The sequence below is a fragment of the Engystomops pustulosus genome, chromosome 6, assembly GCF_040894005.1.
Source record: "Engystomops pustulosus chromosome 6, aEngPut4.maternal, whole genome shotgun sequence".
Lineage (NCBI taxonomy): Eukaryota > Metazoa > Chordata > Amphibia > Anura > Leptodactylidae > Engystomops > Engystomops pustulosus.
In genome coordinates, this window is record NC_092416.1 from 170,482,604 (window position 1) to 170,496,561 (window position 13,958).

General features: G+C 46.2%; 1 protein-coding gene across 4 annotated transcripts in view; it reads left to right on the forward strand.

The window, feature by feature from the left end:
- ENGASE (endo-beta-N-acetylglucosaminidase) overlaps positions 1-13,958 on the forward strand; it is a 28,301-nt gene extending 14,343 nt beyond the window's left edge. For 3 of the 4 annotated variants that reach the window (XM_072112359.1, XM_072112358.1, XM_072112357.1), the window contains exons 9-15: positions 5,172-5,275; positions 6,481-6,589; positions 7,053-7,240; positions 9,015-9,163; positions 9,770-9,869; positions 10,705-10,819; positions 11,015-13,958. In XM_072112359.1, coding sequence (XP_071968460.1) covers positions 5,172-5,275; positions 6,481-6,589; positions 7,053-7,240; positions 9,015-9,163; positions 9,770-9,869; positions 10,705-10,819; positions 11,015-11,410 — 1,161 coding nt within the window. In that variant the 3' untranslated portion in view covers positions 11,411-13,958. The remainder of the gene's footprint in view (positions 1-5,171; positions 5,276-6,480; positions 6,590-7,052; positions 7,241-9,014; positions 9,164-9,769; positions 9,870-10,704; positions 10,820-11,014) is intronic. The other variant, XM_072112361.1, reaches the window with a different exon arrangement.

The window sequence follows — 13,958 nt, forward strand, 5'->3', positions numbered from 1 at the left end:
CCCTTCCCGGGATGAATCCGACCTGGTCAGCGTGTATTACTGACGGGATGTGGGGGGCCAATCTTTCCGCCAACACCTTAGAAAATAGCTTCACATCCACATTTATTAGGGATATGGGTCTGTAGCTGGCTGGGAGCGAGGGGTCCTTACCCTGTTTGGGTAGCACGCTAATGTGGGCTTCCATGTTACTGGGGGAAAAGCCTGACTCCGATGATACGGCACCGTATACCTTGGCTAGTAAGGGGGACAGCAATTCTCTGAATTGTTTAAAGAAGGCCGGTGTAAACCCGTCCGGCCCTGGACTTTTACCAGCGGGTGTGTCTTTGATCACCGCAGAGACCTCTGCCTCCTCTATATCCTGCTCTAGTGTATCAGTGACTTCCATGGACAAGACTGGTAAGCTTGTCTCTGCCACGTACGAGTCTATGAGGGGTGTTTGGGAAGGGGACGATGTCGAACCCTTTGTACCCCTAATGTTGTATAGCGAGGAGTAAAAAGAAGCGAAGCTGTTGCTTATCTCATCAGGGTGGAAAACCTCCGATCCCCCTGGGCCTTTGATCTTAGGGATGTAGGAAGCCTGAGAGCGGGGGTGTAGTAATCTGGACAGAGGTCTACCGCATTTGTCTGCATGATCATACAAATAGCTCTGAAACCGAGCCCTATGTTGCAAGTATTTCTGGTCCAAGAGAGACCTTAAGGATTCCCTAGCCCCTGCCAACTCAGCCAGATTGGATGCAGATAAGGAGGACTTATGGCGCAACTCCAATCTCTGGATCTGTGCCGTGAGAGCGATAATTCGTGCATTATTTTCTGTTTTAAGGCGGGTGCCATGGCGAACAAAAATATCTCACAATGCCCCCTTGAGTTGCTCCCAACTCCGAGGAGAGTGAGCTGTTTCGCTCGACTCCGGGTCATTGCTAACGGAGGCTATATGCTGTCTGATCTCCTCTGCACAAATAGCATCTCTGAGGAGGTTGTCATTTAATCTCCACCACCAAGGACTGCGACTATGACGCTGAAAGGACAATGTCAAGAAAACAGGGGCATGATCAGAGAAGAGGATGTTCCCAATTGTTGCCGTGGGTTCCCATTTAAGAGCGTTGTGGCTCAAAAGGAAAAAATCAATTCTGCTATAAGATCCGTGTGCAGGAGAAAAGTAGGAATAGTCCCTATCCCGGGGGTGTAAGGTCCGCCATATGTCGACCAGCTGCAGGGCATGCAGGTCCCTCCGCAGGCCACGGAGGTGGCTCAGCGGGATAGCACCCCGCCCCCCTGACGTGTCAACTGAAGGGTCTAAGGGAAAATTAAAGTCGCCCCCCACTAAAAGGTGACCCTCCATAAAGTCGGACAGTGTGCTCAGCATTGTCCTGCAAACAGGGATGGGGCCGTTGTTGGGAAGGTACCAGGTGGCGAGAGTGAGCAACTGCCCGAAGGCTCTTACCTTCGCGAAGACATATCTGCCGTCATCATCTACCTTTGTCTCCAGGACCTCCAATGGCAGAGATTTGTGAAATGCTATTGACACTCCCTTCGATTTGGCCTCAGGGTTGGCGCTGTGGATCCAGCGCACAAAGTAACGATCCCGGATGTCTGGCATGCTGGTGGAGCGGAAGTGAGTCTCCTGTAAGAAGAGGATGTTAACTCTCTGTTTGTGCATGTCATATAGGATCTGTGATCTCTTCTGTGGGACATTAAGTCCCCTAACGTTGAGGGATGCTAGGCGAACAGTATCCATCGCTGTTCTGGTTCCCTTCTAACCTCCCGCCGCCCAACTGGGAGGATAGCGACCAATACAGGATCCTCAGGTGTTGTAGTAAAGGGAATGGGTATGGGTATAGGAGGGGAAGGGATATACACTAAGACGAGACACTTGCTAGACAAACACTCAATAGACTAACACTAAACAGTGGGGAAACAACACTTATAATACCATAGACAGGCCCGCTGGCTACGGATTCCCCGGTGGGTAGTGAATTGACTACGAAAGGCTTCCCCTCCCCCCACCCCCACAACCGCATGTTACACAGTATATCTATATAAAGTCAATAAACCAAATCCAGTTTCAAGAGAAAAATACAGAGGAAAAGAGAAAACATTATTAAGCAATTAGTAGTAAACATTTGGCAGGCAGAGGAGGTCATAATGGGACATCCAACTACTCATGAACCCAAAAGGGTCCAACTATCAGTGTAAACCAGCGATAATAATCGCGGGAGCCTCGTCCGCATCCCAAGATCCGTCCCAAAATGACCGCCCCTCCACTTGGTGCCACAACCCTGAGAAAGAAAACAAATCTAAACCGTCCTGCTTATCAAGCATCATTCAGGGGGCAACTGTCCAGGAACGCGGCCTATCCGTGCTCCTCCCCTGCCTCGACCCCCCCGGGCTCGGCGTCTAGGGGGTCTCCCTAGTGGGGGGGCGGCCCCGTACGGTGGGGATGTAGGCAGGCCTGGCCAATCTGGTAACTCAGGAGCTGCGATTTGTCATGCCGCTGCAACCGCCGGGACCTCTCCCGGGTGTCGAATCACAAATCTGTGCTCCGCCTGTCTGATCTGGAGGCGAAATGGAAATCCCCACGAGTAGGGTATATCTCGTTGTCGTAATTCCTCCAGAAAGGGCTTCAATGCTCTTCGTTTTAGTAGTGTCAGTTTTGATAAATCCGGTAAGAGCTGTATGCAGGACCTCTGGAACATAATGTCCCCTGCTGATCTTGCCTTGGACATTATTGCCTCTTTTAGCTGATAACGGTGCATCCCGACAGATAACGTCTCTCGGCTGCTCAAGCTCTGCAGGTCTGGGTTGTAGTGATCGATGCGCTCTATCCAGCTCCACTGGTGAATCTGCCGGTACCTCCAAGATGGAGTTGAACAACTGGCGTAGGGTATCATGGAGTGCAGGGGTCTCTACTGATTCGGGCAGACCCCGTATTCTTATATTGTTGCGCCGTCCCCTGTTCTCGGCATCATCCATTTGGTCCGCCAAATATTGAAGTTGGAAAGAATGGGAAGCAATAGTAGCAGCTTGTGACTCCAGGCGGGCACTAAGATCATTCTGGGTAACTTCAGTGGATGTTACCCGATGCTCGAGTTGTTGAACTTCCTCTCGCACCGCGTGCAGCTCAGCGGTGTAGGACTGCTCTAATCTAGCAACATAGCTTTCCATGTCGTCCCTAGTGGGAATGGTGCGAAGGTGGGAGCTCAGGGCACGTAATTCAGCCAGTGCGCCAAATTCTTGGGACAACATGACTCTTTGGGATTCAAAGACTCCTTCCTGGGAGAGCTCAGTATTAGATGCAGTACGGCCAACAAGATCGGTGGCCTGATGCGGCCTGGCTTGTGATGGTTGTGAAGCAGCCCACATTGGAGAGGGGCAAGGGGTACGTGCCACAGGGGTGGCCGGCCATTCTTCCCCCGAATCCGGCCACAGCACAGGGGAGTGGGGTGTTGGTGGTGTCCCCTTCTCTCTTTCCCCCTTCAGCCGCTGAGGGTCCCCCCTACCCCCCACTCTCACTTGCTGTAACTCCACCTGCTCAGCCCATGAAGGGTCAGCTCCACTGGAGGGGGTAAAGGGGCCTTCCTGAGGTAGCCCATCGGGGCCATAGGGCTCCACTGGTGTTTCCACTGCCCCTTGGGCCTGCACTGTAGTAGCCACACATAGGGGCGAACAGGGCCCGGACTGTTGGTGTTGGGGTGTCCCCAGTATCGTTCCCCCCCTTGGGCTTCGCGGGGCAGTGTGAACTTGGGCTTCCACTTGCACTGTCCTGATAATTACTCCCCCTGCACCCGACAGTACCTGAAGGGCCGTGCACGGCCGCCATCTTGCCCATATGGAGCTGCAGGGATTCGTCTGCGCTGACAGCTCCCTCTCCGGACTCGTGCTGCTCTGCCTCCTCATCAGGCTGTAGCTGGCTGGATTCCCTCGGGTGGTGAGTGCTGAAGTCAGCCAGGGCCTCGGCGCTCGCTGTGGCGCCCGCCGCCACGCGGTCGCCCGCCATCTTGGCCACGTGGAGCCGAGGTGATGCAGCCTGTCCTGCTGCTTCGGGCTCCGGTACCCCCTCGGTTGCGGACACCTGCGGAGGATCCGTGGCAGGTAAGTCGGTCCGCGGGCCGTCTGTTGCGGGGGCTTCCCGCGGTGCTGATCTTGGAGCCGGAGTCGGGGCAACCGCGGCTGCGGGCTGGGTAGCGGCGGCCGCCGCCATGAGGGATCGGCCAATTCCGCGTGCAGAGGACCGATTCAGCGGCGGTGCTGGGGTCCGGGTACCCCCTCTCCTCTTAGCTCCCATGAACGAGTGGATCAGGACTGGATTCGGTGCCGTTAGCGGTGCTGGAGCAGGGTTCGGGCAGGAGAAGCTCTAATGTGCGGCCATCTCCGTCCGCAGTCAGGCCACGCCCCCCCTTTGTGTCCTTTTAAAGATAAGAATCTCATATTTCAGGTCGTATCAGGCTTGGGTTTCTATGATCTACCAAACCATAGATACAGGCTAAAAAATTGAGAATTGGATCTTTATCCGCGGCTCGCATTTCCAACTATGTCTTTTACTGCCTCTATCTCCGGTTCTGTAGATCACAGAAAAACAATCTTGATGCAATTTGCAAGATGAGATTCTTCTCTTTAATATGTCAAAAGCAGCATTTTTGTAGGCCCTATAGAACTGAAGATAGGGATGTCAAAAGTAACCCAGATCAGACTAAATCCACTGTATAAGTCCTGGTGGTTGGAGGGCACAGGAACAAGTGATCAGTCAGGAGTCTTGGATATCAGAATGCCACTGATTGGATACTGATCATCTATTGTGGTGATAGATCATCAATATCAAAAACTGGTATTGGGCCTGTAAAAAAACCCATATGGCACAGCAATCTTTGCACTGTGTGAATGTGGCTATAATCAGCTGAACACTGCAAGTGTCATCTTATCTATTTACCAATTTGACGCTACAGTATGGCCCACGTTTGCCTATTGCTATGCGGTGTATGTTATAAACACTATGGACTACAGATCAATATACAAACCACTGCAGACCATAAAGCAGAAGTTCCCAAGATGGTCAAGGGAGTCACTTTATCAACCTTTGCAACTACTTCTTATGTAACGTGTACAATGTTTTTCATTTTTGTCATCTTCTGTGTATCTGTATATATTTACATATCCTGTACTTTATCTTTTTTCAGGCTTTGGAGATGATCCGGCAGTATGGCTTCTCTGCTGCCCTGTTTGCTCCAGGATGGGTGTATGAGTGCTTCAATAGGGAACAGTTCCTGGAAAACCAGCAAAAGTAAGAGCATTGGATGTCTGCATGTCTAATCTAGTGCAAATTTAGGGGGGGAAGGGGGTTAAGTAAAGTAGCTATAGGCTGGGAGCTTTGGAGATAACTGAGCGCTGTGCTCTGCAATTTCTGACCATACTAGTGAATGGATTGCAAGATAAATTCGTTAGAACAAGATTCCTGTTATCGTTGAGGTCTCAGTATTTGGACACTCCCCAATTAGGTTGGAAGGGGATAGCAATGAAGCTGAGAGGAGAGCTGTATGGTCCCCTTCTTTCAGGGGAAGAGCATCATACCACTTCTGATCCAACATTAGGATCAGCCATGACCTACTAGTATGTCACGGTGCTGTTAAGCATGTTTGAAGAGGGCTCACTGCCCCCTTGATACAGACCGGTGTGTGCTGCATAATACTGTATTGCAGTATATAGTAATAATGAACTGCAAATACAGTATATACAGTAAATAAAAAACCTAAATGGTCAAATCACCTCCTTTTCCTAGAACTGATATAAAAATAAACAAAACAAAAATAATAAACATGTTAAGTATCCGCATGTTTATTAAATATAAAATATGGTTATTCCCATTGGTAAATCCCGTAACAACCGCCCTCATGTCTGAATCACCACTTCCCCCCCCCACCCCCCCTGTTTTGCAACTCATTAAAAAAATTTAAATGCATAGTGATCAGAAATGTTGCACGGTCCAAAAAATTTTAGAAATTAAAGCAACGCCTGATCCTGCAAGAAATGACAAAGTGTGAAAAAGTTATTGGCATCAGAATATGTTTTGTACAACACGCTTGAAGTTTTAAAATCTATTAAAAACGTATAAAACCTCTATGAATTTGGTATCTCTGTGATCGTACCGACCCAAAGAAGGTGGGGAGGCGTCACTGCGAGCGCACGGTGAAAGCCGTACAAACAGAACCGATAAGGAAATGGTGCAAATTAGTTCTTTTCTTTAATTCCAACGCATTTGAAATTTTTCTTTTTCCTGCTTCCCAGTGCATGGAATGAAATATTAAATTCCGCCACCAGAAAATTCAATTAGTTACGTGAAAAAACAATCCATCATAAAGTTTTGTACATGGCAAAATAAAAAAAAAGTTACAGATTTTTGAAGGAGAGGAGCAAAAAAATGGAAATGTAAAAGTAATCGAGGAGGTAAAGGAACAAACAATTGAATTATTTGTGTTCTTTTTGATGCAGGTTTTGGTCTCTGATAGAAAATCACCTGTACAGTCACAGCCTCAGTGCCCTCCCTATCTGCTCCTCATTCTGTCTTGGCCGTGGGAACAAGAGGTTTTCATACGGGCAGGTGAGACTCGGGTTGTATTATATTTGTAAAACTTCTTCAAGTTTCTAGTTCCCAGCATCGTCCTGGGATGTGCCATAAATGTCCAAATATTTGGACCCAGGGGTGTAACTAGGAAAGACAGGGCCCCATAGCAGACTTCAGACTGGGGCCCCCCCCTTCCCACTTTAAAATGTGCATATTACGCTTGTATATATGCATATAGTTATGTATGTAAACATACAGTTCTTCACTCATGCACACATGTATACACTTACATCATATAGAGCATATACACATCACATATACACCCCATGGCAATTGCTATGGCTGCTACCACTGTAGTTACGCCCCTGTTTGGACCAGTTGTCAGACCCCACAATCTATCCTTAAGTTATATCTCCAATATGTTTCACCTGAAAGATTCCTTTTCAGATGAGTTTTTACTTTCTATGACTCCCAGTAAAAGCTTCTTGTACTGAATTAGGCAGAAGAAATTGGTCCTTGGTTTAACCTGAGCGCTCAGGAGTTACAGCCCATGTTATCGGAAGTGTCTATTGATGAAGGCACCAGTTACGTCAAGTCTCGCATCTGCCCGCAAGACGCCTGGCACGGAGGCAATTCCCTCCTCATCGAAGGAGCGTTGTCCGCAGACACAAACGGGGTGTCTTTGAGGTGAGGTTTTCAATAAATATAATAAAGATGAAAAATGGGGTCAAGCCGAGACCCCTAATTTTACCACCAAAACCTGGGAAAACCTATTGACTCAAGTATAAGCCGAGGGTGTAGTATACAGCTAGCCAGCCCCCATGTAGTATACAGCCAGCCCCATGTAGTATACAGCCTGCCCCAAGTAGTATACAGCCAGCCCCAAGTAGTATACATCCAGCCCCCATATAGTATACAGCCAGCCCCAAGTAGTATACAGCCAGCCCCATGTAGTATACAGCCAGCCCCAAGTAGTATACATCCAGCCCCCATATAGTATACAGCCAGCCCCAAGTAGTATACAGTCCCGATCTTCGGCGCAGTTCCCGACAGCTCCTCTTCTTTCTTTTTTCTTCTGTAGCTTGCAGATCGCGTCCATGCGATCTGCCGGCGGGCGCGCACTATGATGCGGCGGTGGCGCTGCTAATGACGTCATCAGCGGCGTAACTCCGCCGCATCATAGTGCGCGCCCACTGTCAGATCGCATGGACGCGATCTGCAAGCTACAGAAGAAAAAAGAAAGAAGAGGAGCTGTCGGGAACCGTGCCGAAGATTGGGAGCCTCGCGCTGAAGATCGGGACCCGCGCCAACTATCCGGACACCGGAGGGTGAGTATTAAGATCTTTATTTTTTACTTGACTCGAGGTGAGTTTTTTCAGCACATTTTTTGTGCTAAAAAAATCGGCTTAGACACAAGTATATACGGTAAATAAAGGAATTATTATTATCAGAGACCAGAAATCTATTGCGGCAATCAGATCTGTAATATATCGTGTGGTTCAACACGTTGTATAGCTGTGTATCACAGGGAACGTTCCCGGTTGTTGTTGTTGCATCTTTCTGTGCTGATAACTTTTGTACCACAAGAGATATTACAGATCTGAATGCGGCAAACTATTTTTTGGCTTTTTTCATAAGTTACATGACCACCTTTCCCTTGGGAATACTTACCCTTCATTCAACATGGTGGTTTCCAATATGGCGGCCATGTTTCAGATATAGCCTAAGAGATAGGCCTCCCCCTAAACCATTGCTTGCTGGGGGTTCAGATATGTAATTTCCCTTTAGTTTCTGAAATAGAAGGATTTCCGGGGACTTTTCAATTACTGTATTACTAGTATATAATCTTTATAAGGCCTCATGCACACAATGGATGCTATACCTGGGTGAGGACCCGGGTGTAGTGTACGTCAGGAGTGGATAGACGGAGGGCCCGGCCGTACATACGAGAAAAGATAGAGCATGCTTTATCGGTATGGTGACATACGTGTGTACTCGCTGTACCGTAGTCAGGCGCCCTAGGGGTCTATGGGGACAAATATTCCGGCACAAATTTTGCATCCGGATATCCATTTGTGGAATGGAGCCTAAAATGACATAACTAACATTCACAACATTGGGAGAGGGAAAGATCTGGACGCACATCCACCTATCACACAATGATCTATTCCCGCTGGGCTACATAAACATAACAAACTAAAGTTTCTTGGTTACATTTTGATGAAAGTGCATAAGCCAATAACATTGATCAAAATGTAAGTAAGAACCTCAGGGTTTTTCTTTTGTACCCCAGCGGCTATAGATTAATGTGTAATGTGTGGTGGTGCCGTCCGGGACTTTCTCTCTCCAAATGTTGTTATAAGTAATGTTCTCCATCTGCATCAGTTCCTGGTGTTACATATATAATTTATAATTTGTAAGGTTTTCTTACCTCTTGATTGATTGCGGTTATTTTGTCTAGGTTGTTCCCCCTACATGTTCCTGCTCCGGAAAAACTCATGACGTCCATTGTGTACAAGTTGGAGGGCGCCCCCAATGTATTGGTGTCGCTGGAGCTTTCCACACAAGATGCTCCTTATTGCAGCGTGGAGAGAATCAGTCAGTTATCAGGTGAGACATCTCCATCCACGTCACCACGTACTACACTACTGCTATGTCCTGAGCAGTGCCGAGTGTCCTTTCCATCTGCTGCCCCTTACATATCATTCCCATTCCCAAAAACCCTATTAATTCCCCTGTGAGAAAAATAATGGGGCACATTTACTTACATTGCTGCTGGAGTTCACAGAAAGTGCATTGTCCGTGTATAATGCACTGTGCCCCGATGTACTAAGATCGTGCGTTCGATATTCTGCATGTGTCGCTTCCCCGCTCAGGTCCGACAGAATTCACCTTCTTCTTCCTGGTGCATGTAAGTGCGACACAATTTGAAAGTTAAATCCCGCGCTCAGTCTGTATCAGTCGGATCATCCGCCGGCACCGCCCCCTAAATTGTGTCGCATGGAAGCCAGCGCAGCTGCGCCCAAAAAAAAAAAATGGTCACGTGCGACACAATCCCGGCGCACACACCCCGAAAACGGTGCACAGTCCGACAAAAGTGTGCGCACGACCCTTAGTAAATGAGCCCCAGTAAAAAATGCTTTGTCATATTAAACTTCTCATTCATAAGTGGGACAAAAATTTTTCATTTTGTTGTAATTTTATTTTTTCTCACAGCAGAAGCACCAAGTCAGTCCCACACCCTGGAGCCCCTTACAGACCCTCCCCAGTTTCTTACGACCCCCGAACAAGACAAATCAGATGGATGGTCAAAAAGGTAAGAATGGATCAGGATACAAGGAAACCACAAAACATGAGATTCCCATTAACCAATATTTTATATGGTGTTCTAGAATTTTGTCGTTTCAACTATTCTGTCATTGAGATTTCTCTCCTTTCTTCATTTTAAGTCCTCATTCACACTGCACACACAATACAGTTGTATATACTCTGTCTGTATGGTGGGGACATTGTATACAGCTGGATGTTGGTGTCTCAGTATTACGTGTTAGTCTCCATCGCAAATTGGAGACTAACAAATGTCATGGTGGCCTAATGAGTGCATAATTTTGTAAAGTTGTGATTTTTCACTTCTATGAATAGGTAAATACATGCAGATACTTGCATATGGCATGTATATATGTGTGTGTATATGTATATATATATATATACACTGTAACTGAATATACATGTTCTCACGCGTATTCATACTGTTTTGCATATACAGAATTTACCTTACAAACATACACGCTACATACACATACATACTGTGACACACATATAGAATATACCTACATCCTCCTACATACCTGACATGTATGCTACATTTCCCCCTTGCAATTGGAGTTCTCCAAAGCCAAATATTACTGAATTGCTTAACCAATCCATACATAATAGTGTCCGCCATCTACCGCCAAAATGCGAATATCTCCCATGTAATATCCCCCTTAAACCAGTAGAGGGCAGTATTGACTGTAGATGATGTAAGCTGGGATCAGCGGGGATGTTGTATATTGTGCACCCTTACCAATGACATGTACAGTTCTGAAGATCGGGGTGCACATGTCGTCATTACAGACCCCCCCAACACTGACGCCTCTATTGCATTCCAGGTTTTATGAGGTGCAGCTCAGCGGATGTTTGCTGAACAGTTTGTCCGTACGTTTTTCACGAACACAACAGAACGGAGAAGAGGAGAGCTTTGTGTGCCGCGTCGGAGAGATAAGGGTATCTACTCTGTAATCCTATTCTCCAGGAACTTCTTATCCCTCGGGAAGTCCTGACTCTTCTTGTGGAGATCCATATGGATCCATACAAGCCCTGCATACAGATGGGTGTCCACTAGTGCATTGATTGCCTTAGGCTTCTTATTGGGTCGGACGTTGAGTAACCAGCCAGCTAACTCCTTGTGTTGTGTTGTAGGTTCTTGATGCCTCTCTACCTCCACCACACCCGGTGCAGCCGTCTGACCTCACCCTGTCCCATGTCCATTGGCGAAGAGACCAGCAGAGCGACCAATTGTTTGTCAGCTTAACCCTTCACTGGAGCCATCCCATGGACAACATCCGCCACTTCCGCATCTACTGCCGCGGCGTCACGTGCCATCGCGCCCCGGCGTCTCAGCCTCATCTCCTCGGCCTGGCGCACGCCTGCATCTACCGCGTGGTCGATCTGCCCGTACCTAACCCATGTCCGCCAGCTCCCGGCACGCTGGAGTTTACCGTTCAGCCTGTTAATAGGGATATTGTTCAGACCTTACCTCCTGCATGGGGGAACCTCGCCTTGGAGTTTGTGGAGCAGACACACACCGAAGTGTAACTGTATGTTCTGGGATGAACAATGTATGACTGATAAATTACATGTAGCCATATAAGCTCAAATGAGATTTAAAGGGGTTGTCCCGTAGCTAACATGAGCTAGGAGAAGCCATAGTCTCACTGCTATAACTGTAAAGAATCCTTTCCTGTTTACATTTATATCTGCTTCCCTCCCTACAAAACCCAAGCCCCCTGAATCTCAGAATCAGTAAGCCATGTGTCTCTTCTGTATAACAATGTCACCTCCTCTCCTCTATTAGAAGCACCATCCATACTCCATTTATTATTGACTCCTCCCTCATGTATCATAATACGGAGTGTGATCTTATATTGTATCCGTATCGCAGCTTTTTTCTCTCTTTTTAAGAAACCCTAAACTACTCTTTGCTTTTGCAGCGGCCGCCTGACATTGAGCGCTCCTGCGTGGCTTACATGTATCCAGTAAGTCTCCTTTTATCAGTGTTACTCCATATTACTTGCTAACGGCAAGATCTTGTCTTATTGAGTGTATAATATTATTATAAAGTGCTGGAATTTAACTGATAAAGACTGAATCTGGTGAAGATGGGAGTATATAACCTATATAATACGGGACAAGCGCTGTAGACCTGGGCCTAGTTCTGCAAATACTTCCCTAAAATATGATTTTTTTTTAGTTACCAAGTATTTAGTCCAAGGAATTTCATGTGCATGAACCTCTTTTTCGTGTATAGGTTCATTGCATAAGCTATAAAATGTTCACAGAAGATATTGATGAATTTTTTTCTAGTGTTTATAGTCCAGAGCTGCAATCACCATTCTGCTGCTTATTATTCGGGAAGAAGCCATTGGGCCAAGTTTACTCCTATTGATGTATTTCGATCCTCTGCAAATTTTAATGAGTTGGTTTCATATCTATAATTTTTTTACAGCGAAAAACTATTGATAAATCGCCATATTATGACTCGATCGCTGTTTTTTGACCCAAATGATGGTACCTAAAAAGTTTAAGTTGCACAATTAGCGGAGGGTGTCTGCTGTATTATACATCAGATCCCTTCCCTTTATGCAGTCACATAAGCCCTCTTCATAGAGTCTTAAAGGGAACCTGTCAGTTAAGCTACTACCCACACTAACTTAACATATCTTTGAAAACTGCTATTGTAGATCAGCACAACTATGCCTATATTGTTCCTCCCCATGCTTGAAAAGTTCCACAGTCCATTTGATTCATCATCTAGGCATAATCGTGTTTTTCTAGCTCACCAACACCTCTTGATTGACAAGGGGTTTGCTTTATCTTCAGCTGAACCCACTTGGCTCTGATACATCATTCACGCACTGGCTGTGTGACTCGTTGAAGAGAATTCCTGAGGGGAAGGGTGAATTATGGGGTTGAGTGAGACACTGTTGAATTTGATTGGAAAAAGAAAAAATAGCCAGCTCACTCAGGTATAAGAAATCCTGTTGGAGTGGAGGGTGCACGGAAGCAGACGCTGTGAAGATCAGCTGTGAAGTATTTGTACATATCCAAAAGGAAAGGGTAATATCCAGCACTCCAAAAAAAAATACTTGAAAAATCTAATCTAATCATAATATTTATTGCATTGGATTTAAAGAAAAGCATATGGTCCATGCTCCAAAAAAATGGCTTAAGAGAAATCAGCTCACTCCTCCCTCAGGAATTCTCTTCAGTGAGGGGAACAGGAGGCACGGCTGAGCAGGAAGGACATGAAAATGCCAGACAAAGTTAAGAGGAAAGACGATGATCTCACTCACATGGGATCATTTGCATAGATGATGAGTCAGCTTCAAAAACAGGCATGGGGAGGAACAATATAGGGATAGTTGTGCTGTTGTATAATATCAGTTTTCAGAAATAGGTTTGGTTAGTGTGGGTTAGTTTAAGTGATAGGTTCCCTTTAATAACATAAGGTGATATGTCATGTGTCTTTAAGGGAGTCAAAGTTGGACTACAGATGTCCACATCCAGGACCTATTGGAAGGGGGATTGTAAGTTCCCCTTACCTGTCCAATAGTAAATCAGTGGGATGATTGCCAATGCCAATGTCTTTAGGGACAACATTCGAGCTCCCAGAAATCTGGAATTGATCTGTAAATTATTAGATTTGTGCTATTTGTTCATTTGACTGAAAAACCAAGACCGTTTTTGTAGATGTATGTGAATGTTTTCACCCTCCAGATTATGATTTCTATGTATGGACCATGAAGGAGTCGCTCTCCTTTAGCATTTGACCTCTTGTGCGGTGATTTATGAGGATTGTTACGTTTCTCTTATATGGACTGAAGCAGTGACCTTTGCCCTTTCTAAGGTGACCTCACATTTTATACTGGTTTATTCCTATACTATCAAAGGGACCACGTGCAAAAAAATGTCATAATGTTTTTTGTATTAAAAAAAATAACTGTATCTAGTGTTCCATGTACAAGTGACTGGATCATTTGTAGGGTGTGCGCCTGCGCGGTAGCCACGAACTTCACATGGACTATTACAGTTTTCTATGGAATTGTGTAAAGTGCTATTTCTCATGTAACCAACTATAATAAAC